This window comes from Calonectris borealis, chromosome 12, assembly GCF_964195595.1.
Source record: "Calonectris borealis chromosome 12, bCalBor7.hap1.2, whole genome shotgun sequence".
Taxonomy (NCBI): Eukaryota; Metazoa; Chordata; class Aves; order Procellariiformes; family Procellariidae; genus Calonectris; species Calonectris borealis.
This window is the reverse complement of record NC_134323.1, coordinates 21,963,922-21,990,909: the sequence shown is the minus strand read 5'-3', so window position 1 is coordinate 21,990,909 and position 26,988 is coordinate 21,963,922. Positions and strand designations below refer to the sequence as shown.

The following is a 26,988-nucleotide window of genomic DNA, read 5'->3' as shown; positions in this document are numbered from 1 at the left end:
GTCCCGTCCTGGTAGGACGTGACTCCTCCTGGACCTCTGCCATCACCAGGGCTGCTCAGCCCCCATCGTGTAGTCCTCAGCCTCCTCTTCCTCCCACCCACTTGCCTGTGCCAGCGACGAGACACCCGCCTCCAGCAGCCTGCAAAAGGCACGGCGGGTCTGTCCTAGCAGCTCCAGTGCCGTCTGCGTGCCCCGACCACAGCCACCAGCCCCTGCCATCCCTGGAGCAGCCCTTGCTCTGGGGACCTCCAGCTGCTAACCCTACTGCTCGCCGGGGGGGCTTTCCCCCACTCCTGCGGGGCTGCTACTAACAAAAAAAGGTGGGGGACGGCGTCGGGAAGACAAGACTGTCCTAAGCAACACGTTGGGTCCGACCTGTCCTTTCTGCAGGGGGGGAAGGCGTGTGGCAGGTGTGATCCGGTAATTAGCCGCTCACGCCGAGGCTGGGAAGATTGAGGAGAGAGGTCATGTCAGCACAACCTGGCTAAATGCTTAACAAGCTGCTGTACTTTGATAGCTACTTAAGATGATTACTCACATCCTACTAATAGAGCCTTTGCCAACCGGTGGGCGAGGGGGGGCTCGGGACCTCGCATTTCCATTTCAGAGCCTTGATGGCAGCACCAGGGGGGCCCTTAGCTCTCCCCCCGCACGTCCGTCTCCATCCTCTCCTTAATGATACGCGCTGCCATTGTGTCCACACACCCGGCCCGCTCCCCGCTGCGGCTTCGCTCGCAGACCTCATTTCACTGCCGGCTGGAAAGCTCAAACGCGGAGATGAGACGGAGATTGGCAGTGGGAAAAAGCAGCTTCCAGCAAAGCGGGGTGAGCCGGCGCCGCTGGGGCTGCAGGAGTTCCCACGCTCGCTTGCCTTGCCCTCTGTCCAGGCACGTGTCCCAAATCCGGGGAACGAGGACAGCCCGGGGTCCTGGACCCCAGCACCCCAGCGGCTGGGGGCCCGCTGAGCCCAGAGGACCTGCTCCTGGGTGAAAGCTGTGCAAGGAGCACGTGGGCGCTGGTTCGGGGCGAGACCTGGGGACTTTGTTGGGTGGCCCAGGGAAGAGCCTCCCCACTGCCAGGGACCGCGTGCACCCCAGTCCTCTCCCTCAGAGATGAGGTCCCCTCTCCTCCCGGGGACTCACAGCATCACCCCGCAGAGGTGAGCACACCCCACTGTTCATGTCACCGAACCCCACCTCCTTCCCAGTGCCCCTTCTGCCCCCCCAGCGCTGCTTTGCAGCTCTCCCGGTACACTCCACAGCCCAGGGACCGTAGGACTTGTCCACCGGCTACGCAGCTTTACAAAACCCCGTTTCCAGCTCGCCTCCGGCACGCCGTGGAGTTGGCACGTGGTGTGTGCAAAGGCAGCGAACGCCCAGAGATTTATGGTGTCAAAGCCATGAAATATCAGAATCAGTTCTGAAATCTGGGCTGCTCCCCAAAAGAGCTCTGTCCCCGCTCAGCTGGCACATGCCACAATCTGGAGCAGCTCATCTTGCTCAGCCAGGGAATGATTAATTGTTCCTGTATTTGCCTGCTTGCCTCTTGGCACCCTCCTGGATGTTGAAGGCTGTCTGGAATATTTTAAAGTTGTGGGAGAGTTTTAAACTCGGGCTCTCTGGGTGTTTGGCTGCTTGGGGTTGAAAGGAATTCATGACTGCTGTGATAAACTACCTTCTGCGCCCGGTATCACTGTGGCATGTGTGACTGACACAGGACTGGAGAGTGAACATTAATTAAAACGTGGCACTGGGGGACCGGGGAGCCACGAGCTTTCAGCAGGGAGATCAGGAGCTGCTTATTCATACAGAGAAGACAGGGAGAGGAGAGGGAATTCAGACCTGATTCAGTGACATGCAGTTCCCGTGTTGCTCCTCAGGAGCAACTCGCTCCCCTTATCTCTCCTTACAGTGAGCAAGGGCTGAATTCACCTCCCTGCGTGCCCCTGAGTCTGTCGGGGAGGTGTCAGCCACGGCTGATTTCTCTGGAGCCTGTTCGCAAAGCAAACTGCCAGGGCAGAGCCTGTCACCGGGGCCTCGCCTCTGCCCCACTCCCGTCCCCCCGCGCACGGGGCCCGGGCAGAGCGGGACAGAGCCCCAGCACTGCCTGGCCCCAGATCCCATTTCCAGCCAGGGAAGCCTCCGTGCTTTGCTTGCAGCAGAGGGATTTGAGGGCACGGCTGTACCGTAAGGAAACACCTGAGCTGGCAGCAGCCTGAGCTGGTAGCAGCCTGAGCTCCCAGCGCCATGCGGAGTACCTGTCCCGGCCCCGCAAGCTGTGCCGAGGCAATGCGGGTGCTGCGCTGGAGCCTGGCGCTGGAGCCTGGCGCTGGAGCAGGCTCGTTAGGCTGGGCGCTAGAGCAGGCTCGTTAGGCTGGGCGCTGTGCCTGGCTGGCTCAGCTGGGCGGCAGCTGGAGCCAGGCTGGCTGATGGCTATCCCGCACTGGCACCCCTGCGCGGCCACCACCAGCACCCCTGCGCGGCCACCACCAGCACCCCTGCATGGCCACCACCAGCACCCCTGCGCGGCCACCACCAGCACCCCTGCGCGGCCGTCCCCTGCCTCCCCGGCTCTGGCAGGAGCACGGGTAGGGGCTGCTCACTGCTGCCCGTGGAGACGTGCCCCGCGCTCAGAGAAGTGCCGCTGCCAACTGCGAAATGCGCTTTTTGAAGGAGAGGTGCTCCCTGAGCTGTCGCCCTCCCAGATGTTCCCCACGCAGCCAGGGACAGGAGGAAGAGTCATTTCAGATTGGGCAGGGAGAGGGAGGGGAGAGCCCCTCCTTGCCGCTCACCTTCCATCCCTGTGCTCCCCACAAATGCCGTGGATCCCTCCACAGCGTCGGCAGCGCGGCACGGCGGGCGGTTAGCATTAATATTGTGATTATTGTGAGCTTCTTGGACGAGCTCTGTAATTCCCCCCCATCTCTTTCTTTCTGTCTCCTCTCTCCCGTAAGCCGAGCGTCAGGGTCTTGCTGTCACTTCCCGCGCTGACAGGACGGAGCACGCTCCGGGGGACCGCCGTCCGCCGAGGACAGCCACATTACCCTCTGCCCCGCGCCATCTGCTACCAGCCGAGCACATCAAGACGGCGTGTGCGCCGCCCATCCAGCGCAGCAAAGCGCTCGCTGCCTCCCCGGCCAGCGGGGATTTCCTGGGCCAGTGAGACTAGTTAAAAGGATGCTGTCGTTTGCTTAATGACTCTCCCCCACATGCTGTTGTTAAACAGTGCTAAGAGCATCATTTCCAAACCTGGCACTGCACGAGGGCCCGTGGCAAGGGTTGTGCCCTCCTCCCCGGGGCTCCCAACACGGGTCCCTGTGCCCGGTGGTGCACGAGCCCCCAGCCCCTGCGGGCAGCCCTGCTGCTGGCGTTGCGCTCCATCCACCCCGGCTGCCCCGGCTTTTTCTGCTCCGTTACGCAGGCTGCCACCTCCAGCGGGCTGCAGACCACGGTGCTCCTCGCCCAGCGGCCTCGGAGCGCTTTGCCAGTGTGGGCACCTCCTCCCCGGCTGGCAGGGGCAACAGAGGCGACGGCGGGGGTTTCTGAGCGAGGAACGGAACTCTCCCCCTGTGAGACGACACCGCTTTCCAAACCACGTTTCTGCCAACCCTCCTTTCCAGCCGGCCGTGCCCGTGGCTCCCGGGTGCTCCAGTGCATCAGCACAGGGACAGGAGGGATGCCGTGGAAGCGGCTCATCAAACAGTGGGTTCGATAGCTGCGTGACCCTGCTCCTCAACCACCATCTCTTCTTCTGTGAAATGGGGACAACTGCCCTGGCTATCGCCTGGCCATCTCTCCTCTCTGCGCAAGCCTTCAAACGCCTCAGGGCCGGGCTCCCCGTGTCCAGCCTGGCCGGGAGCCCCAGGGCTGCTGCGGCCGCAGAGGAGCCCAGCCAGCCCGAAGATCCGCCTCGCCCTCCTGCCACACCAGCCTCGCGCCCGTTCTGCCCCGGCGCTGCCCGGTGCTACTCTGGTTTCAGGAGGACTGACGTGAGCTCGCAGCAGTGAGACCGCCTCAGTCTGGAAATGGTGAACCCCAGGAGCACCCCATCACCTCTCCATCTTCGCTCCCAAAGCCTTGCCCTTCCTCCTCCCTCGGCACAGGAATCGCCCCGCAGCACACGACAGCAGGGTCAGGACACCCCTCCGTGCTCAGATGCTTCCCGCAGCACGGAGCCAGAAACAGCATTTCCTTCCTCGCAGCCAGCTGCGCGGGGAAGGGGATTTTGGCTGATGAGAAGATTATGGTCTCTGACACCACATCTCTGCCTCTGCTCGCCCGGGCCACCTCCGACCGGGCTCCTTTCATCAGACAAAGCAGCCAGCGGCAGAAGCCTCTGTCGCACATGGCTCAGCTCCGGTGCTGCGGCGCAGCTGATGCCGGCGAGGCCATGGGATTATTGTTTCCCTGACAGCAGCCGTCACCGCTACCTTTGGATTTGTTTCAAGATGCTCAGTGGGCATCTGTTCTGCGAAATATTAAAGGCTCTGCTGCGCTGCATACTGAACAGGCTCCTGCGCCGGTTGCGCTGGGGGTGGGCTGCACTGTGCTGGAGTTTCAGGAGAGATATATATATATATATATATATATAAAAATCATAGAATCGTAGAATCATGGAATGGTTTGGGTTGGCAGGGACTCCTTCCACTAGATCAGGTTGCTCAAAGCCTCATCCAGCCTGGCCTGTATATAGGTATATACATGAAACAGGCAGCAGGCTGGCTCGGGCGGCACGGCTCCGAGCGGCGAGGCGGGGGTGCGGCCGGGCCAGGCCTCCCCATCAAGCGCCGAGGGGAGCATCCTAGCATCCAGCACCCCAGAGCAAGCCGTGGGCATCTCCCTCAGCCTGCAGGCTCAGCGGGTACCATGCCGTGCCGAGCGATGGCTCAGCCCATGGAGACCACAGGCTGGCATGAACCGCACACCGGGCACCGAGTGAAAGGCATAAAAGTCCTTTTCCAGGCCACCTTTGTTTTAAAAATGAGGCTTTTGGTTAAGATCTATTTAGAGGGAAGGGTTGCCTGTAGATAGTTACTTGGCAATCAATGGCTGCTGTGCTGTAGACGCATGCCTTGCCCAAACGAACTCCAAGCAGCAGACACGCTGCAACGGAGACCCTATTTCCAAACTCAAACCCCAGAGATTTCTGCAACGAGGTTCTTCAAGTTGCAAAATACTTGTTCCAAAGATGAAAGGGCCCTTGTGATTCCGCCACGACGGCCTTTAGTTTGTGCCCCTCCTTCACGGAGCGGAGCGATGTCCCAGGACGTGCCGAACAAGCCTCTTTGCTCCCAAGAGTGACAGGAGCAAACCCTCCTGTGCCAACACCCTCGCCCACGGGTCAGCTTGTTCCTGGCAAACACTGCAACCTTTCTACATCAAAGGTGTCATGAGCAAACATTTGAACCAACTATTGACCAAGAGAACACTTTGGCTGGAGAAACGAAATGCTGAGCAGCTTGGAGAAGCGCTGAGAGAGCAGAAGTGCACAGGAAAAAATGAGACTTTTCAGGTAAATCACGAGGAACGGTGACTCTCGATGGAGAGCTGGGACTGTCTTAGGATCTGCTGGAAAAACCCAATGAACGGTGACAGTGTTGCCCTCGTAATGAGTCTGGCCCACCGGGCTTCATTAAGCGAAGGTCTCGGCCCTGCAAACGGGTGCTGAGGAGCGGTTGGCACCCGGGAGCTGCACCCCAGGAGGACCCCTAGACACAGCCGGTGCCGACACAACGTCCCTGCTCACCGGGAACAGATGTCACTCGGATGCCTGGAAGGACGGCAAGACGGAAGATTGTTTGGTAACACGTGTCACCAGCTTTGCGGCAATGACAGTGTCGGCTGCGCTGCGACGTGCGAGCTTCAGCTGCGGCTCTGCGAGCTGAAAACTGGCACGCCGAGACGACACGAGAGCAACGCGGCACCACGCTGACTTGCAAATTGTCACACGGCCTTTCCTGGCTTCTGGGAGGTTTTTCACCATCCCACATTATTTATACACCTATTCCTTTGTGTTTAAAGCTCCCCAGAAGAGAAGTGCCAGGCGTTCCCCGAGCGGCTCGCCAGGCCGCCCCAGCAGATGGGACGCAGGACAGCGCAGGCACCCGAGGACATGTGCTGCGAAGTTTGCAAACCGAAGCCACGCAGCCAACGCCATGAACAGAGCCTGGCCCGGAGCGTCAGACCGAGCGGATTTTGCTGTTTGCAGCTGCAATACGAAAGACTCAGGACCTCCCTGGCCGCGTTGCTGGGCAGGATTGAAGCTGGGCAGATCCGGCACTGATAATGCTTGGCACGGCAGCGTTCCTGCACGGCAGCAGCAGGGAAGGGATGCCAATGCCCTGGATTTGGGTCCAGCCTCAAGCACAGCCTTTCCCCGGGTCCCAGTCAGGCACTGGCAGCGTGACGAGGACAGCCTGGGCTCAGGCCAGGTCCAGCCTTCACAGGGGCACTTGCAAAAGATGAAGATAGAAGCAGACGGTGTACGAACGCTTTGCTGGAAGCATTAGAAGAAGCGTCGTGCACAGCTGTGGTGTCAGAGGAGAAAGCCCCAGCCCTGCTTTGTGTATTATCAAACCTGGCCCAGCTTGAGGACGTGGCCCCTGAAGGACAGGAGAGCTGGGACACTCGTGATTCTGTCTCCCCAGGGCATCCCACGGCAGAAGGCTCTGCGAACGCCCCTGCCACTCTTGTTCACAATTACATGGTGGTTTTGCAGACCAAGTGCAGCACAGCAGAAAATACCGGGAAACAGCAAAACATCCCTTTGAAAGGGAATCTATTTCGTTGAGAAGAAAAAAGTGGATTATTTTTACCTTCCTGCCATCGCGGCAGCTAATGCTCTCACGGGGAGCTCCAGGGTCTTGACGAGATGCTGCAAAACATCCCCCTGCGTGGGGCACAGCCCTCGCCCCGGGAAATGGTGCTCTCGGGCAAGGCTGGGCTCGCCGTGCTGCCTTCGCCCACCCCCCGGTACTGGCGAAGTGATTTGCTCCTGGTGGAAAGTGCTTGCTGACCCAGCAGGCTGGAGCTGCTCGTTTAACAGTTTCCTGGCTGCTGGAGTGGCTTTTCCAGGTTTCAGAAGTGCCTGCGGAAAATCGCGAAGGTGAGGAGCCCAGGGAGGCAAGCGGGTCTCCGGCCGGAGCGGCGTGGGGGAGGCTGGTGGGCTCTTCCCTGCCAGCAGCAGAATGTGGTTTGAGCACTTTTTAATATTAATTAGGCCTTTTGCTGTAATGAATCACTCCAGATTTTGTAAATTAAGCCTCGGCTTTAGAAAGCTTCGTGCAGAGCCCAGCCCAGTGCTCCTCAGAGAGTTGGGCTGGAGAGCGGGGATGTCTCGCAGCCACTTTTCCAGGAGACACTGACCCGCAGGGACACAGAAGAGACCCGTATGGCTGCTCCTCTGGGGACAGCCCCCCCGTGCTGCCCGTGGACAGGGCAGGATGGCAGGGGACAGCCAGCAGACCCCCCTCAGACAGTGTGCCCCGGGAGGTCTCCGTTGACGGCCCAGCCTGGGCGGTCCCCCAGAAAGCATTTTGATCGGTCACCCCCTGCCGCAGCACGGATCCTGGCCCGCGGCCGTGCCCCCAGCCCGGCTCAGGACCAGCCCTGCTGTAGGGGCTGGGGCCGGACCAGCCCCATAACCACCGTGAGAAATCAGCACCGGCCGCTCCAGCTGCGCCGAGTGGAAAAACAACGCCAAGCCAGCCCCGATCCCTCTGAGGGGCAGCTGCTGACGGGCTGTCGGGGGTGTCGGGGGGAGCGGGGTGCGGCTCCCCACCCAAACCAGAGCCTGGGCTCCCCCTGCCCTGCCGGCACGGCTGCTCCCAGCTCCGTGCCGCCGGCTGCAGCGAGCTCCCGGCCCTGCTGCGATGCTGCCGATGCTCCGCTCCTGCCGGGCTCGACACCTGCTCTTTCAGGAGTCTTTAAGCTTTTTTTTTCCAAACTCCAGGAGGAATCCCCTGCTGTCAGCTGCTCTCCTGGCACGACGATCCCTCATTTCCAGAGATAAGAGACGAGCGAGGCGCTCGCCCTCCTGCATTCCCCTGCCCTGCCTGTACCTGGAGAATTGCTGCTCTCGCCAAACGAGCTGTCGGGGGACCGGCAGGCTCCCAGCCGGCAGACCCCCGGGAAGCTTGCAGGGAGGCAGTAGGAATAATCAGTCTTTGCCCTTCTCCAGTGCCTTTCAGCCGAGGATCTCAAAGCACACTGATCCGGAGGCTAATTAGGCAGAAACGGGAACAGCTGGCAGGACAGCAGTGGGATGCGAAGCCACCTCGGCCTCGCTCACCGCTCACACCGCAGAGCAGCGGGCAGGAGGTTCTGCATCCGCCTCTGCTCTACCCTGGGATTAACTCTTACCTCTCTCCCGCTTCCCTAAAATGGCTGTTGATGCTCCGGGTCCATCCCAGGCTGAGGCGGAGCTCACCCTCTGGCAAAGGGACACACATCGGCGATTAAGACGATGATTTATTTTCCAGGCAGGATTGGTCCAACAGTTTGGGCAGGTGGTGAAGAGCCTGAGCCCTGATCCTGATACTCTCACTGGTTCAGACAGCAGAGCAAAAATCGGGGGGCTCAAAGCCCCTTTGCCTGAACAGGGCTCTGCGGGAGCGAGCCCCGGTCCCCGGGCCAGATTTCCCCAGCATGCGCAGCTGAACGGGGCACGCAGGGACCCCGCCGAGGCTTGTGATGGCCACCCTGCCCACTCAGTTGTGACGGCCACCCTGCCCAGGCAAAGGCAGCTGTGGGACCACCGCTGGCAGGCATGTCCTCCTGCCTTTTCCGGAGAAGCCGGGCAGGACCAGGTTCCTGCCTGCAGGTTAGGTCCATCCCGGGCTGTTGCACGCAGCCCAGCAGCAGACCACAGGAACGCTCCTTCCTCCTCTGAACACCAAGCTTTTGGCTTTGGGAGCATCCTGCAGCAAGGAGCTCCAGGTGCCCATCACGCCTCACGTGGACGAGCACTTCTTTCCACGGGTTTCAACTTCCCCTGCTCTTTCCAGGGCAGTTCAGTGTCTCACTGGTCTCCTAAACCCATGCAAGTTATTTTTTTGTAGGTAATGCAGACACAGTGGCACCGGGAAGCTGCAGAGGCAGCTCTGCTCTGCCCACGGCCAGGGAGAGGAATGGTTTTCCCACCCCTCTCGGCACAAGCTCCCCACTGCCGGAGGTTCCTGTGCTTGACAAAAGCCGCGGGAGGAGACGTGGGGTGGCCAAACGATTAGGAGGCGAGTGCTAAAGGACGTCTATAGGAATTAGATAATCTGTCCTCTCTGCGGCCAAGTGCCCACCTTGATGGGCAGAGGGACGGGAGGCTCTGCGATACGTCTCCGTTACGGACATAAACCTTTCCCTCCCCCCATGCAATGAAAACTGCATCAATAGATCCCCCATCTGCTCACATACATCACACACTTCACTCCAGTTTATTAGCTGGAATAAATCATAAATATTTCATTATACATCAACGACGCTCAACTCCGGGAAGGCGCAATCCATCACCTCGACACTCCTTGCGACCTGCCGCCATGCAATAAGCTTTCCAGTCTATTAAACAAGATTGATACAGTGTGCTAGGATGGACTAGGGGAATTTATTTATGGAGCGCTGGGAGAGGCAGGGCACCGAACGCATGGTGCCTCACGGGCAAATCGGGGCTGCTCCCGTTAGCTCCTTGGACCGGGCAGCCCAACCAGAAAGCCGCGGAGCAGGCAGAGGCAGAGTCCTCCCCCAGCACGGTGCGAGGTAGGAAGATGCTGCGGCAAAGCAGGGCCCGGGCTGAACCCCGGGGTGCCCAGGTCGGGGTGCAGGACCCCGGGGTCCTGTGCAAGGAAGGGGAGCTCCCGCTCCAGGCTGGACCGCACGGAGGGATTGGCAGAGCTCCAGCAGAAATCTCCCACCTCTGCCCTGCTCAGCACCCCAGGCTCATCGGCAGGCAGAGGAGACCCACGCTGCTGTGCCTGCACGAGAGCAGCAGCTGCTGTTCCGCGCTGGTGAACGGGTTCCTCAGTGCTGTGAGAGCTGTGTGTGCCCAGAAATACTCACTGTAGTGCCAGCATTTTGCTACTCTTTGAAGCTCCAGGCTCATTTTAACACCACACCTTCTCCTTTGCTTCTGCCCATCGTGAAAATGAACACGTCTCCAGCTCAGCAGAGGCCAGCAGCAGAGGGGACCTTTCCAGTGCACAGTGCAACCACAGCGCTGCTCCTCGCCCTCCACCGCCACCACGTCCTATGGCGTGGGGCACTGCCACCCGTGCTTCACCCTTAGAACCTTATTGCTATTGCACACGGCAGCAATGCTCCCACCAACTGTCATCTCCCCTCCGTCAGAGGTGCAAAGATTAAGTGATTCACCGAGGGTGACGCAGGGCAGCTCTGAGCCCCTCGGCTGCTGCTCTCTCCGTGCCGGAGCTGACGGAAAGCCCAGCACCAGCCCGGCAGAAGCATGCGTCCTCCGGCAGGGACCTTGCAGGCGGTTGCAGGTCAGCCCCCAGCTCAGGAATCCGACCTCATCCATCCAAGAGAGACCTCACCTCTCCAAGCCACATCTCCCTTCAGGAGCAACAGCAGCATTGCTGTTAGTAACTCTCCGGTTGAATAGCGGGCGTGCAACCGGCCGATGAGCTACCCATGCCTGATGGATGCTCGGCAAGATGCTAACCTGGCACACGGCAACGCGGAGCCTCTCCGCGGCACGCTGCGCTGCTGGGATTGATTAGAGGCAGCCTTGCTCCTGAAGGGGATTGACACAGCCTCGGCAACGATGATGTATGTGTACATATCTATTTAATGAAATGCTAAATGATAGGCTAAATAACAGAAGCAACTTTAGCTTGATTTATTGCACGGAAATGAATAATGTTTGTCACTGCTGTCAGCCATCTTGGCTAAGAACAGGGGTTACGAACACAAATTGTAGCTAATTAACAGTAATTAGCACTTCTGAAATTCTGGATTTTGGCTCCTTCGCAGAGGCCGGTTGTGCAGCAGTGTGTGTCCCAGCTCTCACAGGCCGCCCGCCTGGGCTGCCGAAGGCTCGTCACCTCTCCCTGTCACCCCGCATCCATCCCGCACATTCTCTGAAATCAGGCTGCTTTCCCGGGGCTTGCTCCATTCCCCCTCCGCTCCCCCGCTGCTGCCTCGCATCCCCGACCGCTTCGGCAGGGAGACGCGGCAGGAAAACCCTGGGCTCCTCTGGCAGCCTCCCGGCATCAAAGTTAACCAGAGCCAAGCCCTGATCCTGTCCTTTCCACAGGTTCTTGGATCCTCTTTCGAGTTACAAGGGGACCTGAGGAAGTTCCTGTTAATCCTGATCCAGGGCGTAAAGTTGAAATCTTGAACTTCTGCTTCTGCACACCTTTTCCACCCTGCGCAGACCACGATGGTGAGACCGGCCGAGCTCCCAAAGGCCGGCTTGCTGCTGCCTCCGGAGCCTGCCACAGCAGTGGAGCGGCTCTTCGGGGCTACTCAGGTCCGTCTACCCTCACCTGGACACCTGGACCAGCAAAATGCCTTCCCTGGGCTCACGAAAGACAAGACCAAAAATAAATGGGCTGCTTCTGCAGGGGCATGGGGCTCCTCCACGGCGCGGCTCCCGTTGCGGTGTACCAAGGGTCTGGTGTGCGCCGCAATCGTTAATAAAGCATCAAAGGCTCCTGAAGGGGAGAGTTTGAAACTTCTTCAAAAAAACACTTGCATATTAATAATGCACCAATTATTCATGAGGAAACCATCTCCCCTCCCCGGCAACTTCCAGGGCTCCTGTTTGCTCGGGTGCTGCCTGGGCACAATGCAAAAGCCCTTCCCAGCGACCCAGCCCTGCCCAGCAGAGCCACTGGCACCAGCTCTCCGCCGGGACGAGTGCCGGCACCGCGCTTCTCGAACCAGCAGCTATCCTGGCCCCGGCAGCCCCGGCACGGCGCCTCAGCGCTCTCGCTGGCAGCAGCCCTACCTATCTACTACTCCTCTTGTTGCCAAAACCCTCCAGCGGAGCCAGGGAGCGGAGGAGAGGAGCTGCAGCCCAAAGATACGTTCCTGTGGCTGCGAAAGGCAGGTCAGCTCGGAGAGGCGCCGGCTGCTCTCCTTGCAGGTCCCATCGACCGGTGTCCGAGAGCCTGCCGGGCCCCGGTGCTGATGCTCTGCAAAGCGGGGATGGATTTCCTAGCAAACCCCAGCCCAGAGCCTCCTCAAGGTCCTCAGCAAGTTCTGCTTCAACCGCCTGGAAGGGGAGAGCCCTTCGCCCTCCAGCCAGACGGAGGAGCTGCCCCGAGGGGTCTGGATGAGGACTCTTGTTCTCCAGACACGGGCTGTGCAGCCACCGAGCGCAGCCCGGCACGGGGAGGTTTGCCGTTGCCTTCACTGCAAACTGCCTGGCGGCGGTGGGAACCCCGGACGGACGTGCGGACATCCAAAGACGCCGACACACCAAGGATGATGCTGGTTGCTCCCATGCCTCCCCCCAACACTGTACCCGAGAGTAATAGGTGGCTGTCACGCTTTGCGAGCCACCGTCCACTGAGGCAGAGCAAGATTTCGATGCTGTTACAGATTTCTACCTGCGTGAAATCTGGAGGTAATTTAACGGCTTATGAGAAAGGAAATAAATCTATTAGAATGGAATCGCTGTTTGTTTACGTATCTTGCCATGAACATCACCACGAGCAGCAGCAGCAGCAGGTGTATGTGCAAGCACCATTTATTTACATAATAAAATTGCCAAGTAGATTTGTAGCTCAGGGGCATCCTCGCCGCTGCGTGCATGTGCCTAACTCCCATTAGCGCTAATGGCAGGCGCTGTGTGCTCAGCAAGCGGGGAACAGACCCTCCAACTGCCCTAATGTCTGGTACTAAGAGATGTAGGGATGCAGACGTCTCGACGTGTCGGTTCCTCTCCCCCGACTTGGTCAGGGGATGGGAATTGCATCGCAGCTTCAAGCTGCTTTGCAGTGCTCCCCATCTGCGAGAGCTGTCGGGTCTGCCGCGAGCTGCCTGCTCCCGGGAGAGAGGGGGTTAAGCAACTGACTCCCCACTCTCAAAACTTCTGCACAGACCCCTGGAGCATCCAGCACGAGGAAAAAAGAAAAGCAGAAAAAAAAAACCCCAGCCTGGAATGAATTCCTGTCATGCTCTGGGGAAGTTTGTTTGTATTCCACAGGCAGCAGCGCTGAGCCTGCTGTCAGAGCCACGCTGGGAGAAAGGGCAAAACCCTGCCGAGATGAAAGAATGTGAAGCGCTGGTACAGCCTCCCCTGGCATTTACACCTGGAAAAAAAAAAACAAACCACTCAAGGGCATCTCACAAAGAGCTGTGCTAATAAGGCACTCCTCCCCACGCTGTGTGGCTGCGCCGGTGGAGCGGGAGATGGAGCGGTGCAGGGAACGCTGGCAGCGTCTCCAGGTACCTGGGGGCGAAAGCTGCAGATAAGACAAGTCTGATTTCAACCCAGTAATCCTGGGCTGTGCTCTCCCCCACTTCCAGCTCGGAGACGGGGGCAGTCGGGGACTTGCTGCTGGAAGACAAGGAGCACAGCTACCCCCTGTCTCGGCTGATAAATCAGCGATACCTTCCTCTCACAGCCGTGTTTTTTAAAGGCTCCTCGAGTGCCTTGTACCTCTCAGGCAGCAGGGTGAGAAGCCAGGGTGATGCTCGCTGACCCCGTGCTGTACCCTCACGGCTCGCCTGCACGTCCTACGTCCTTCGCCATCCTGAAGCCTGCTCGGTGCAAATCCCCCCGTCCGTGCTTTGCTCTACAGCCCCGACTCGACCGCTGTGAGCGGGCTCGTGCCACCGCACAGACCTGGCTCTGCTCTCAGGAGGATTTTTCTCCTGGGGCACCCTGCTCGATCAGAGTGCTCTGCCTAGCACAGGAGAGAAGGCAAGGCAGTATTTAGGCAGGGGCAGATTAACCTCTCGTGACACTTAGTCCTGCTGCACCACGCCTTCACGCAGGATTCACCCCAAGGGTGCATCTTCTGGTCACTCTGGTTTTAAAGATGTTCCAAAGAGAAAAACGCACAGGAAACTACAGGAAAGATGTAGGTTATTTTTGGTCCAATTCCCATGAAAATAGGCTAGAACCCCAGCCATGGGATGCACCAGTGAAGTTGTGGTGGACGTATGGGGTGGGCTCTTGGTTGTGTACCAAAGTCTGGAGCCTTGGGTTCTGCACACACAAAGTCGAGGCTGAGGGATCCCGCAGCAGGAGCATTTCCGATGCCTGCTCCTCATGCCCACGCTGATTGGGATGGGCAGGAGATGGGTGCAGAACGTACACGCATCTGGTGGCTTCCTTCTCTGTGAACTGCGAAGCTCACCCCATCCTCGGCACCGTTTCACGTTCCTTCACAGACACAGAGGATTCTAGGTGAAGGCGAAGGGCTGGTTTAAGGCTGGCAGTGGTGTTGGCAGCTCTCGAAAGCCCACAGATGAACAGAGCTAGCAGCTTCAGCTTCATCTGCAGGCACGTTAGGGGAGTTTGGAAAGCATCATCTACCGCATTCCCTCCAAACCTCAAACCCTCTCCCACCCCTGCGAGACGGGCTTCCCAGCACGCCCAAATGGCCAGTAGGTTTTGGCTAGCAAATACAAAGGCCGATCTCCACACTATTGTTTCAGGGCCTCGGGGATTGCTGCGTATGGTCCCTGCTCCAGCCTTGGCTCGGGTTGGTGTCAGACCCCTTACATGACATGTGCCAGCAGACCAAGTCCTGGGCACCAGCTTTCAGCCAGGAGAGGACAGCACCAAATGTCCTCGACCTCGGTGGAGTCTGGCAGCATCCTGGCTCCTGCCTGCGCTTGGCAGAGGTGCTGTACCTCATTTCTGGGTACGCTCTGCACATGTAGCTCATGACCAGGAGCCTCTCCAACCCTTCAGCCCATCGCAGACCTGAAGGACAAGCAGCAGATGAAGCCTCCCCAGCCCAGCGGGGCTGCACACCCTGCTCCAAGGGTGCCATACTCCTCTAATGGGAAACAGCAGACAAAACAGCCGAACCTTTGAACGTTTCTGCAAGCCAGGCAGCCAAGACTTCGTAGGCTCACTCATGATTAGCAGGAACTCGTGGGTGACTGATATGACACAAGTAGGCTGGGCGGAGGGAGCCCCCCCGCTGCTTACAGCCAGAATTACTGCAGATGGGTTTGCCCAGAGGACAAGCCAGAAAAGAAAATGGGTAAGTAAAAATGAAAAACGTGGGTTTTTTTCACATTAGCATTTAAATATTTATAGAAATCCCTGCAGACAAGATGAAAAAGAAAACTCAAAGACTAATAAATAAGTAAATGCTCCAAGGTGTGGCAGCCCAGCTGAACGCGTCTGCCACTCAGCTGGCAAAACTTTGAAGAGCATGGTAACCATGCGCACACAGCTAAAAATAATAATTGTCATAATAAAAACATTAGACTAAACCCCTCTGCTTTGGCTTCTGCCCTCTGCAGAACAGCTGAGGGATCAATTACACCTCAGCTAAAGAGAGCACTACCTCTTCTTTTCTGTGCCGTGACCTGTCCCAGTCTCTGGTGAGAAGAATTATTAAATAAAGCTGAGATAATGATGGGAGGTTGTTGACTAAGAGAGGCAGTGGTGGGATATGAGGAAAGATATCTGCCTTAAATTGTTTGCTTAAATATACCGAAGCCTATACTTTTGCTTACAGCATGATACCATTAGTCGTAAGTAAATATGTTCTCAATTGTCTTGAGCGAGACCCAGAGGGATGACTCTTGTTGAAAGCAAAGAGTCTCTCAAAGCCAGAGACATTCAGCTCTTCATCAAGCACTATTACCAGCCCAATAAAATACCCAACAAAAACCTCACCACTGCACGGCGCTTGGTCTTGGATCACGCCTGCTAAAAGCGATCCCTCGGTGTCCTGTGCTGGGGAAGGAAGGAAATCAGGCCAGTGCCTTGTCCTACAAGCTGTAATCAGTTTGTGCAATTCCCCGGCCCTGCTCCGTGCTCCACTTACGGCTGTGCTGGGTTATGTAAATCAAATGCTGAAAACTGTTCAGCACGCTAAACAGATTGTGTGGGCACCAGCAGAGTGCCTCAAGCAACGGGAAACCCGGCAAACGAGGAGGAAGGGAAAGCTGAGGACACAAAATAAGGCAGAAAAATAAGAGATGGGCAAAGGTGGAAGGAAGGTCTAGTTTCAATAAATTTCCTCTTGAGCTGGGCATCTCTGGTGGCAGGCGGGTGTCAGGACTGAAGATAACCCCATCGCCACCCAAGCCTGAAGGACAGGCGTCCCCGCAGCCAGCGAAGCAGCCTTTCCCACCCGTCGAATAGGTGCTTTGACAGTGCCTGCGACGGGACCATGGCCCCGTGCTCTGCACGACCGCTCGGGGACCTCATTCAGCTGATTTGATACTGACGTTTCCCTACGGGGTTTTTAATTTTGCACCGGAGGAGACATGCTATTTATACAGCGGTAAGTAGCCACTTGAAAGAAAGCCTTGCCAATGATCCAACGGGCTCTGCCAAGTACCATGAGAAAGACGATTGTTCAGCCCATTTCTTTACCACATCCTGAGCTCAATCCTGCACTTCCCCTCTAAACCCACTCGCTGGCTTGCAATTCTCCTGCTAGGTCTTCTGACAGGCTTGCGGAGCTCAGCTTGACGTCTCTACAACATAACGCAGCCGGAGCTGCGGATGGGACTCCTGGCGTTAATCCCTGGGATGGGAAGGGAAGAGTCACTCCCGGCGGTCGGAGCCTCAACGAGCCCCTCTCCCTCCAGGCTGCCAGAGCAGCGCTGCCGTAGCACAGCTGGAAGGGTAAAAGCAAACAGAGACTGAGAGCCTGGATTGCGGAGACACGGGTGCCTGCTGTTCCCACCGACTCTCAGCTGGGGTGCAATTGCTCCACGCCTCCGAGAACTGGACTCCATGTAGCAGAGGTTCTCAAACGAGTAAAGGGTTGGCATCCAAGATGTTTGATACAACTGGAGCAGAGCTTTGCAGAGAGTAAACAAATTCTGTGCCAAAAGCTGCTCTCATTTACAGCTACAAAAATCCCAAGTCACTCTCTGAACTGCTGAAAACATCAGTCTCGCGAGCAGACAAGGAAACAGAAGGTTTCATCTTGCTGTGTCCTGATGACCCTAAGATTTCCAGCCATTGGGCAAACCTGGCAATATTGTCTCCTCAAGGAGAAAGAATAAATACTGAGGCAGGAAGCAGAAAAAGTGGATTCTCTCTCCACAGTGTTAGAAGTGTGTGTGTATAAGGAACATTCTGAGATTATAAAGCTGAAATACTAGACACCATGCCACCTTTATGTTTTTACTTCCAGAAACACCTCCTAAATGAGGGCTGGGTGGAAACGTGAGCCCAGCTGGTCTGGCTTCAGCGGAGAGGCTTCCCAGTAGGTGCCTGCAGCCTCCCTTCCTGTCCCTTGAAGACCCGGTGGGATATCCTTCCTAAAGCAGCACATGGAGCTGTGTTTGGGGTACGCTCGGCATTTTTTTGGGTGTCCTTTCATGTCATTTGTGGGAACGTGGGTCCAAGTTATAAGCCACTAATGAAGCAGGTGAGCACACCTCCTCCCTGCCTCTCACTCCCACTGCTTTTCAGCTCTAACGCTTGATCGCGTACCTGGAAAGCGGAGAGAGGGCCTGGCACAACGCTCGCTGCCATCCCGCCCGACTCAGGAGCTTAAGCTATGACAGACTCCAAAAGAAGCTCCTTCAGCCCAGCCAACCCTTCATCTGGTGGGCTCGCTGAACAAGTCAGTCGCATCATCTGCAACACATTATAATTAAGGAATCGTTTCTTTAAAAACAGAATTTGCATTAACTGGGTTTGTGACTAGGAAAGACACTGCAAACAAACAGAAAACCTGCAGATTAGGATGCTAATTAGATGCATTTCTATTTATAATCTGCCTTGATCAGGCTAAAGTATTTTCTGTTTCAGGTGTCAGTGCTACACCCACGAATGTAAGCAATTCCCTTGGCAGGGAAACACCTGCTTGTCTCCGGGGACAGGCAAGTGCCAGGGACAAAGCCTATGCCGGAGGGATGGGGTGTGCGCCGCTCGCCGCTTCTCCTCGGAGACCGGCCCGAGAGGAGGAATGGGTTGTGTCTGGCCAAGGATGACCTGCCCAGGGCGTGCCCTACAAACACCAGATTTCTCTGGGCTGGAAAACAGCAGGCAGCTTTGCCTTCTCCATCAGAAGTGGTGGGGTGGAAATCTCCAAAGAGCCGGGGCTGGGAATGGCAAGGATCTGCCGCTGGTGCCAGCAGGGCTGCCCAGCTGTGGACTGGAGAGCTCCGTCCGAAGAGGACAGATGGACACGAGGAGGTCCCTGAAGCCAGCCTGAGAGAGTCACCGGGCTTCTTCCCTTGGCCGGGGATTCACGGCTGCTGCAAGGGCAGGTCCCGACTCCGGAGCAGCCTGGGAACTGCAGTGCTGAGTAGGATGCTCCCAACTAAGCCAAGGCTTGTCCTTGGTGCCCGAGTTTGCAGATCACAGCGGAAAGGCCTGAGCCGAGAGAATGGCACGTTCAGCAAGCACAGACAGACGCACAGCGTGCCGCCGGCTGCCCGAGCTTGGCAGCATCTGAAAGCCTGCCAGAACTGATGGGTGCTTCTCATTTCTCCTGATGATGTCTTATTCCAGATTAATTTGTCCTTTTTTTTTCCCCTTGGAGCTCCCTCTTGTACTGCAGAATATCCAGAAGGAATAACGAGATGGCAGGTCCACCCCATTCTCCTTTTCTTCTAAAGCCTTCAATAACTGCATGTGGGAAGTCTTTTGGGCCACAGGAATTATTGTTAATGGGAGTCTGGGGGGTTTGTGACCTGTGTAAAAGGGTCTAGCAAAAATTCTGTGATAAGCCAGGAGTTAGCAATGTGTAAACCAGCTACAAGGTTGTTTTTTTTAAATGCAGCTTAAAGAAAGAAACTTAAAAGATATGAGTCATCATTTTGAAATGTGCATCAAACAAGTTAAATAACTCTTACTTTCTTAACGACATATTAATCAAAGTGCATTGATTCTTGAATCAGATTCTACTACCAACAAGCTTTCTATCTTCTCCATCCTGATGCATGCATTAAGAGAGTTTTATTCTGACAGATACAATATAGCAATCAATAAAATCTTATTATATGGAGCTGAGATACATGGATTTGTTGCAGGATTTATGCACTACTTTCAAACCCGGTGCTATTTCATGTCTCAGCTTTAACCTGTAATTGAAAATAAATCTCCCTGAATACACCAGATTCTAATTTTCTGGATGTATGGGCAAATGTGAATGGAAGCCGGCCTTCCCTCGGGGAGAAGTCTGCTTTCTGATCCTATCACTCCCCCTGTGCACACCACTGTATTGCCAGATTCCTCCGGAGGAAGCACCCTGCCCGGCCCTCGCCGGCAGGAAAATGTGCAGGCAAACGGGCAGCGCCCAGGCACCACGCTGTGCAACTCCATCACGCTCCAAACCCCCTGTCCCCTTGCTCATGACTCCAAAGCCGCTCGCTGCCTCCTGGGCAGAGATAACACAATCTGACAGTGCCAGAGCCTGAGCGACACGAGCATCGCGAAGCTGGGGTGGGTGAATAAAGATCAGGGAGCAGGATGACCAGAGAAGCTGGTGTTTGTCTGCTGCTTTCCTCCAGCTCCCGGGGTTTGCTCAGCGATTGCTCATAGAATCGTAGACTGCTTTGGGTTGGAAGGGATCTTTAAAGGTCATCTAGTCCAACCCCCCTGCCATGAGCAGGGACGGGGCTCAGAGCCCCGTCCAACCTGACCTTGAACGTTTCCAGGGATGGGGCACCTACCACCTCTCTGGGCAACCTCTGCCAGTGTCTCACCACCCTCATTGTAAAAAATTTCCTCCTTCCTTATTTCTTTCTTCTTTCCTTCCTGCTCAGCGGCACGTGAGTGTGCTCAGAGATTGCCTCGCACCTCGCGGGGTGCAGGACAGCTGGGAAGGTATCGCAGCGACAGGAGCCAGACGGCCGCAGGCATTTTTCCTTTGGGTTTGTCTCTGCCTGCGAGGGCCCGGTGCTGCCTGGGTGTACGACAGCAGGTGGGTACCCAGCAGTCTCCCTGGAAATGGCTGGAGGGGACTTTGATCTAAGCAGCTCTGTCAACAGCATTAATACAATAAAAATAATCAAATTCACTCAGATGGAAATGAGAGAGACGGAGAGACAGGCAGACAACGGTGCAAATCAGAGGGAATAAAGAGGACGGGAGCAGCAGTAAATCACCTACGCAACACCACCAGTTCAGATGCTTCTCAAAAGAGCCATGATCTTGAATTCATCAAAAAAGTCGCTGCAGCATCATGCCTTTTTGTCTGCTTTTTTTTCCCCATAACACATACACACGTACTTGTACCTTCTCGAACTGGAGGCAGAACACGGGCACGTCTGCAGAGGGATGCCTGCACAGGCTTCCCGCACAGCGCACACACGGGGTCTGCCGCCGGTCCCCGGGGGAGGAAACACAGGTTTGCAGTTGTTGCACTAAATGCCTGGTCCTTCTGAGAATTCCCTAGAAACCGAGCAGGGAGCTGGCAGGAGCATGCTGTGGAGAGAGTGCTGGTGGCCACGGTCTGCATCGCTATTTTTTCCTCCTCTCGTGAAGGGAATGACCATCTCAACATGAAGTTGTTTTCTTGGGGAAGAGAGTTTCATGGGAGAAAAGGTGATTTTAATAAAGGAGCTGTCAATCAGAAAGGAAAATGACTGCTGCCATGTAAGTGTTGGCTCTTTTTTTTTGGTTCCTATAATTTCTGAAAAAAACCCACGATAACTCAATTTACAGGAACAACAACCAAAAACAGAGAACTGGCCTGAGGAAATAAATGGCCTGCAGCCAGAAAAGACTTAAAAATTCAAGATTCCTTTGTGAGCCTTGCATTTCAGCAGGCAGCCCAGAAAAGCACCCGCTGGAAGACTTCATCAGGCGCCTTGCAAGGTTTGAGCGTCATCCCTCACCCCGGGGGCAGGTATGGAAGGGAACGGGCGCTCAGACCACGTGAGCCCCGTGCAGCAGTTCCAGTTAACTCCGACCACAAAAGGAAAGGAGGGAACGAGCTGCGGTGACTCTTGGCTTTGTGTGTGTCAACTCTGGAAGGATACCCAGGTAGAGCCCCAAACTGATTATACTCAGCAAAACCAGTAGGACACGGCACCTCGTGAGACGGGAAGGGTACGCACAGAGCCCGCGTTCGGTGCTCAGCACGCGGAGACATCACACCGCTTTCTGTTTCATAGTACAGCGAGTGCCCACCGCGGGACATCCCTCCCCACGTGCCCCGTCTCCGTGCGGTGCCACCCCGGAGCAGTGCCCTTCCAGAGACAGACTCCCGACGAGGTGCAACATGCCGGGGTTTCCTTGCAGTAATTATTCTTCGTTTGCTGACCCACTGGTTTTTCGGATTGCCATTAACAATGACAGCTGAGGAGTTATCCGCACTGTCTCCAAGTTTACCCTCTCCAAACCTCGTCCCTGCTGCAGCTAAGTGCACATTCCCCATGTCCCTGGGGGGCGTGGGGGACCCGGCCACCGCCTGCAATCACACCATCGTCTGCTTTAGGTGACCTACGGGTCACTTGGTGGGAACCCACACGAGGGTCCGGCAGCGAGAGGAACGCTAGCACGGCGTCAGAAATACCACCGCCTGGGTTTCGGGAGCACTATGCGCGCGCACGCAGCCTCAGCTTTAAAACACTGACCCGTATGACCTGCAAACGGCAGGTAGAGCAGATTATAGCCTGGCAGGGGCCAAGCTTTGCCTCTTTTGGATTCTGCCAGTACGATCTCCACTCTAAAGTTACCCACCGCTGCTTATTGGGGGTAATTCACCCTCCAGATCCCGGTCGCTATGATGGGACACAACCTCCTCGGTTCCCTGGAGTGGTTTTTTACCACCACAGGGCCGTTTGCCATCTCCGAGCGAGCCCCAAAGGCTGTCACCGCGGCAGGGGCAGGCAGGGCGAGCAAGGGGCAGCGGGGCTCGCTCACGGCACCGCCAGCTAAATGAGGCTGGGGAAAAGGATAGCCCCATCGACCCGGCACCCGCGAGAGACGGAGCAAGCGGTCAGGAGAGGAACGAAAGGAAAGAAAGGCAAAGAGTGGAGGAACGGGATGGGGAAGAGAATTAAAAGCCTGCTGTCCTCCCTGGGCAGCTGCAGGGGACGTCGGGGAGGCAGCCTGGCCGGGGGTCGGCGGCCAGGCACCCCCCGACCCAGCCCGAGTCTGTCTCTGCTCCCCCGCCTTATTTCTAGCTCTGAGCTTTGCTCAGCTAGTGAAAGGGTTAAGTTTAATTTATACTGATTTCTATTTAATATCATTCTCTCCCCGTAGGAGCCGGCAGCTGTGAGCTGATTGTACTCTCTCATTATGCAGTCTGTATCACTAATGGCCTGTGACAAAGGCATGCCATCTTCCCGGCCTTACCCCCGAGAGCCAATTAAACACACATACTCCCTTCCTGTTTGCAGCGCATTACAATGAAATTAAACTGAATTTCAAAATCATTTTCTCCTAAAGACATCTCTTTGCAATAATTAATGCATGCTATTCCTTTGCATCTGAAATATTCATCAGGATTGTTGACTAAAAAAATTTTTAAAGCTGATTGCCCTGCACCCTGCACGTCGCCTGATGAGGCTCCAGCCCCAGCCCGCGGTACCCGCCTGGGATGGGGACCCGCGGTGACACTGCCGGCAGGGCAGCTCCACATCTGCTTCGGGATAACAATAATAATAAATCACAGCTTCTTCAAGGACCGTAAATAAGATTACACAGAAGGCATCAGAAATCCAGTCTGACTCCTGACTTGATGGCACCGCTAACACAGAGTAAAAGAGGGGAATGGGAAAGTCGGAGCTGCGTATATGTCAAGGTTAGGCAGAAATGAGCCACGAGCCATCCCACCCTTCTGCACTGGCAAGATTAATCGGCGGTCGGGCTCGGTGCAGGCAGACAAACGCGCTGCCTGTATTTACCCCGCTTCCCCCACGGCTCCCGGCCGGCGGCGGGGGCGGCAGGAAGGTGGGCACGCCGAGATACCGGGGCCAGAGCCTGCCAACCCGTCCCGCGGCCGGTTTAGTATTTAATCTAAATTGCAGAACAGCGCCGGAGAACAGGAACCTCTGACCAAGGAGGTCTCTGACCGCTCACCACGCCACGCGCAGAGCAGCGGCGTGATTTGAAGCACATAACTTATTCATGGCCTGTCACATCTATTCTATTTGGGAAGGGTCTCCAGCCTGGTATTCTCTTGCATTTGTTATCCCTCATGATGGGCAGGACTAGCCGTAAGGGTTCTCCTCCGAGAATCTGCTGTCCCAGCCACAGCAGCGTCAGGTAGGGACAGTCCCACGGCATCTGCTGCTATCGCAGGATAACGGGATCTTTTTTCTGTTTGCAAATATTTGATAAAACGTACCAAGGCGCGCACACAGGACCCACCTGCAATAGGTATTGTTATTATTAGGGTATTATCTTCTGGTGAAATTTGATTTGAAAGAAGCAAATACCAGAGGTGTTCCCACCCCTAGAAACATTTCATGTTTCAGAAACATTTCTCTTAGTTGAAAGGGAAAGGCAAGTCCTGAGAAACCCCGAAAAAGAAACATTTCCTTTGCATTTCCACAATGTATCATGTAAAATTAAAAAGAGCCTTGGTTTCAAATTAAAAGGTCTCTTTATTTGGAAGACTCAGACTTTTCACTTCAAGAAAACGTTCTGGCAATTTCAGAACCGCTTCCCGAACCGCTCCCTGAAGACACCCGCTGTGGTTTTTCCCCAGAAAGTTCAGCTTTCCATCAATTACTGTTTTCTGACTGACAAATGACGGTCCCTTGAAAAGCTCCCACGCGAGCCCGGCGGCCAGGCCCGCGACCCCAGCCCACCCCACGCAGCCACACTGCCCACGCTCACGGCTTCGGCCCTGCACACCTTGTCTTTGGGCACTCAGCCACGACCAGGAGAGCAAGCTCCCCGCAGACCCCTCGCTGGCGGCGGGAGGGGAGGCAGGACGGATCCAGCACTCGGAGCTTAGCGGGGGTTTTCCACTGACGTGGTCCCCGTGTAAGCTAAGCTAAATCCCACCCGTCTGCAAAGCTGAAGTCCCCAGAAAACATTAAGCACCAGTGTATTACGCTTACAAGCAAGCAACCTCAAACATACCCCACTACTTGGCTGACTAATTACGGCCAACGCAAGCAAAGTCCCTCCCTGAGCCCAGCGACTGGAAGCGCGCCCAGCGTGCACCCCCAACCAGGCTGTGACCCCCCATCTCCAAACCCCTCTCAGCAGCCAGGGAACCTCAGGGGCCGAACCGGAGCGGCTGCCCCCCTCTCCCCTCTGCCAGACGCCGCGGGGAAGCCGTCGCGGTACCTGTTTTGAACCAGCCGTCGGGCGTGAAGGCATCTGCTGTTTCTCTGGGTCTGTTCCAGTACTCGCGGAAGACAGAGGGTCCCTTCACCAGCAGCTCCCCTTCTTGCCCCTCGAGACCCGGTGTCACCTAGGACAAGGACACAGTGAATGCATCCTGGGGAGCAGCAGCGAGCAGTCGTCCCTGCAGCCGCCTCGCCTCCACCGCCTGTCCCCCAGCACCACGGCTTGCTACGCAGCATGGTGGGGGACAAGCAGGACCCGCGCTTGCCCTCCCAGCCTTTACCATCCTCCAACGCAGCCTGCCCACCTGCAGGACCTCTTTCCTCAGGTGGAAAGGCTCCCCTAAGCACCTTCAATATTCAAAAGCACTGAAAATACACATCGGTGTTATATGAAAACAAGAACTGCCATGCTGGAAGGGCAGTCCAGGCAGGCTGACACCTTCCAGCTGCTGGCAAAGGAGAGGAGCGGTCTTGCATGCAAACATGCGAGAAATACCCTTGGGAAAGGGATGGTCCTTTCCGACCCCTGGATGGCCTGATGCAGACGGGCTTCTCAAGAGCTCTCTGCACCCTGCTCCCACCGCAGCACCCATCAGCCTCTGCCAGGGTCAGGTTCTCCCCCTGGAAACCATTTGGGAACCCCCCCCATCCCCACTCGCTGTCCCCGGAGCCTCAGCACGGTCCGGGGAGTGGATGCTTGGGGGGCATCAGCAGAGACAGCGTGTCGTGCTTTGCAATCTGCAGGCACCCCGCTCGGGGCACCCACCCGCTCAGGGAGCCCCTCTCCCATCTCTCTTTGGCAAGACTGCCCTTCCCCGCGGCGGAGGCTCTTGGGGGATGGATGAAAGCAGGTCACAGACCCTGCCTCCTGGAAGACCCACGCATCCCTGACAACTTCGTGTCCCGTCCCCAGAGTGCTGCTGCCCTCCAGGACTGCGTATCTTGCAGTGACAGCAGCAAGCTGAAAGGGTGAGCGGATGGCTCAGCCGTGGAAATAGCAGCCGCAGGGGACACCGGCCACCAGCTGCACCGCTTGGCGCTCGCAGCAACCTGTCGCTGGGCTGGCAGCGGTGAAGCCCTGCCCTCCCCGGGGAAGGGAAGCGCGGACCACTGTCCCACAGCAGCTGGGAGGTCGGATCCTGCTCTGATGTTGAAGTCACAACCACCACTTGCCCTAGACGTACTCGATTTGCAGTGTCCTCGAGGAAGAGGACTGTCCTCCTGCCCGCCGCAGCCGGGCGATGCAGCCGGGAGGGCAGCCGCTGCGAGGCGGGGGGAGGCAGGGACGATGCGCTCCCGTCACTGTGCCATGCTGCTGTCTGCTCTGTTGATAGATAGAACACTTCACTTTCCAAAACCGTCAATCTAACACTTTTTTTTTTCCTGAGGAGGTGGCAGGAAACACCATCTGATTTGTTCTCGGGGACACGCGGCTCCTTTCAGGCTCACTGGAAGGCAACGGTTGTGGTGACAACTCGGTACCCTGCAAACCTGCACGGGCAGGTTTTCTGTGGCAACAAAACAAATATCCTGCTGTTACGGAAGCTGAAGAATCGCAGGAAGGTCACAGACTTGCCTGGCATGGCACCGTATCTCATCTCCCCTGCACATACATGGCTCTGTAATTATAAGGCTAAGAGATGAGGCACTAGAGAGGCACGAACGTCGCACCGCTCGTCGGACTGTGTTAACCTAAAGTCCTTTGCAGGGAAGATGTGCAAAGCCACTGCTGTGATGGAAGGTCACGATGTGCTTGTGCACATTGCTCCATCCCTTTGCAGAGAACATTCCGGTAACGGGAACGCCGAGCCACTTTGTACTTGAGCTGCTGCAACACGGACGAGATACATCTGGGACCCCGAAAGTCAGCAATGCCAGAAACGCAGCCGCAAGGGAAAGCAGTAATAGCAGAACTGGAGCGCCAGGCAGAATCCCAGGGCAGGGCAGGCTTCGTGTCTCTGTGCAGCCTTTGATGGAAACAAAGCTTCTCTAATGGAAAACGCTTAGAAAGCTGCTTTTAAGGCACAATTTTTGTTTTAAGTAATTTCTTCCTGATGTCCCGTGGGGTGACACGGGGCTCTGTGCACATACAGCCCAGGCACTTCTACAGAATCCCCTAAATGCCTCCGTGTGTCCCGGGCTGGGCTGAGCCCCAGAGCCCCGGCTGTGCATCATCCCCACTGCCTGGAAGATGCTGCAGGAGAAAGGCCCTTAATGCTGATGACAGGAGTTTCGCTAAGCGATGGCAAGGTGAGGATGGTGCTGGATGAGTTCTCCCCTGGCGATCTGAAAGAGGGAGCCTGAGGACAAGACTATCCACGAGCAGGACAGCACAGAGAAACCTGAGATCCAGGAGAGCTCAGGACCAAACCTCCACACCTGCAGCAGCAAAAGGACAAGAGGCACAAAGCCTGCGTCGGCAAGCATGGCAGGGATGCAGTGGGTGATGCAGAGGGACCAGCAAAGCAGGGTTTCAGTGCTGTTGCAGAGGCTGCATGTAGTTTTACGCTGTGGCTATTTCTCCTCACTCCTTTTCCTGCTAGCCCGGCCATGGCACCACAAAACAAGCAACTTCCCTGAGCACCTCAGTGGCTGGTGCTCCTGGTTCCAGTTTTGCCCA

General features: G+C 56.5%; 2 protein-coding genes across 13 annotated transcripts in view; one reads left to right on the top strand and one right to left on the bottom strand.

Annotated features, from left to right (window-relative positions):
* The window catches only part of LOC142087402 (protein CBFA2T3), a 305,429-nt gene that overhangs the window by 183,754 nt on the left and 94,687 nt on the right, over positions 1-26,988 (top strand). The gene's annotated exons all lie outside the window — the stretch shown is intronic.
* The window catches only part of ACSF3 (acyl-CoA synthetase family member 3), a 65,911-nt gene that overhangs the window by 5,277 nt on the left and 33,646 nt on the right, over positions 1-26,988 (bottom strand). For 6 of the 10 annotated variants that reach the window (XM_075161641.1, XM_075161646.1, XM_075161648.1 and 3 more), the window contains one exon: positions 24,367-24,493. In XM_075161641.1, coding sequence (XP_075017742.1) covers positions 24,367-24,493 — 127 coding nt within the window. Of the gene's footprint in view, positions 1-6,814; positions 7,087-10,827; positions 13,265-17,697; positions 17,746-24,366; positions 24,494-25,552; positions 25,693-26,988 lie in introns of those variants that run through there. The other 4 variants (XR_012675444.1, XM_075161647.1, XM_075161649.1 and 1 more) reach the window with 4 other exon arrangements.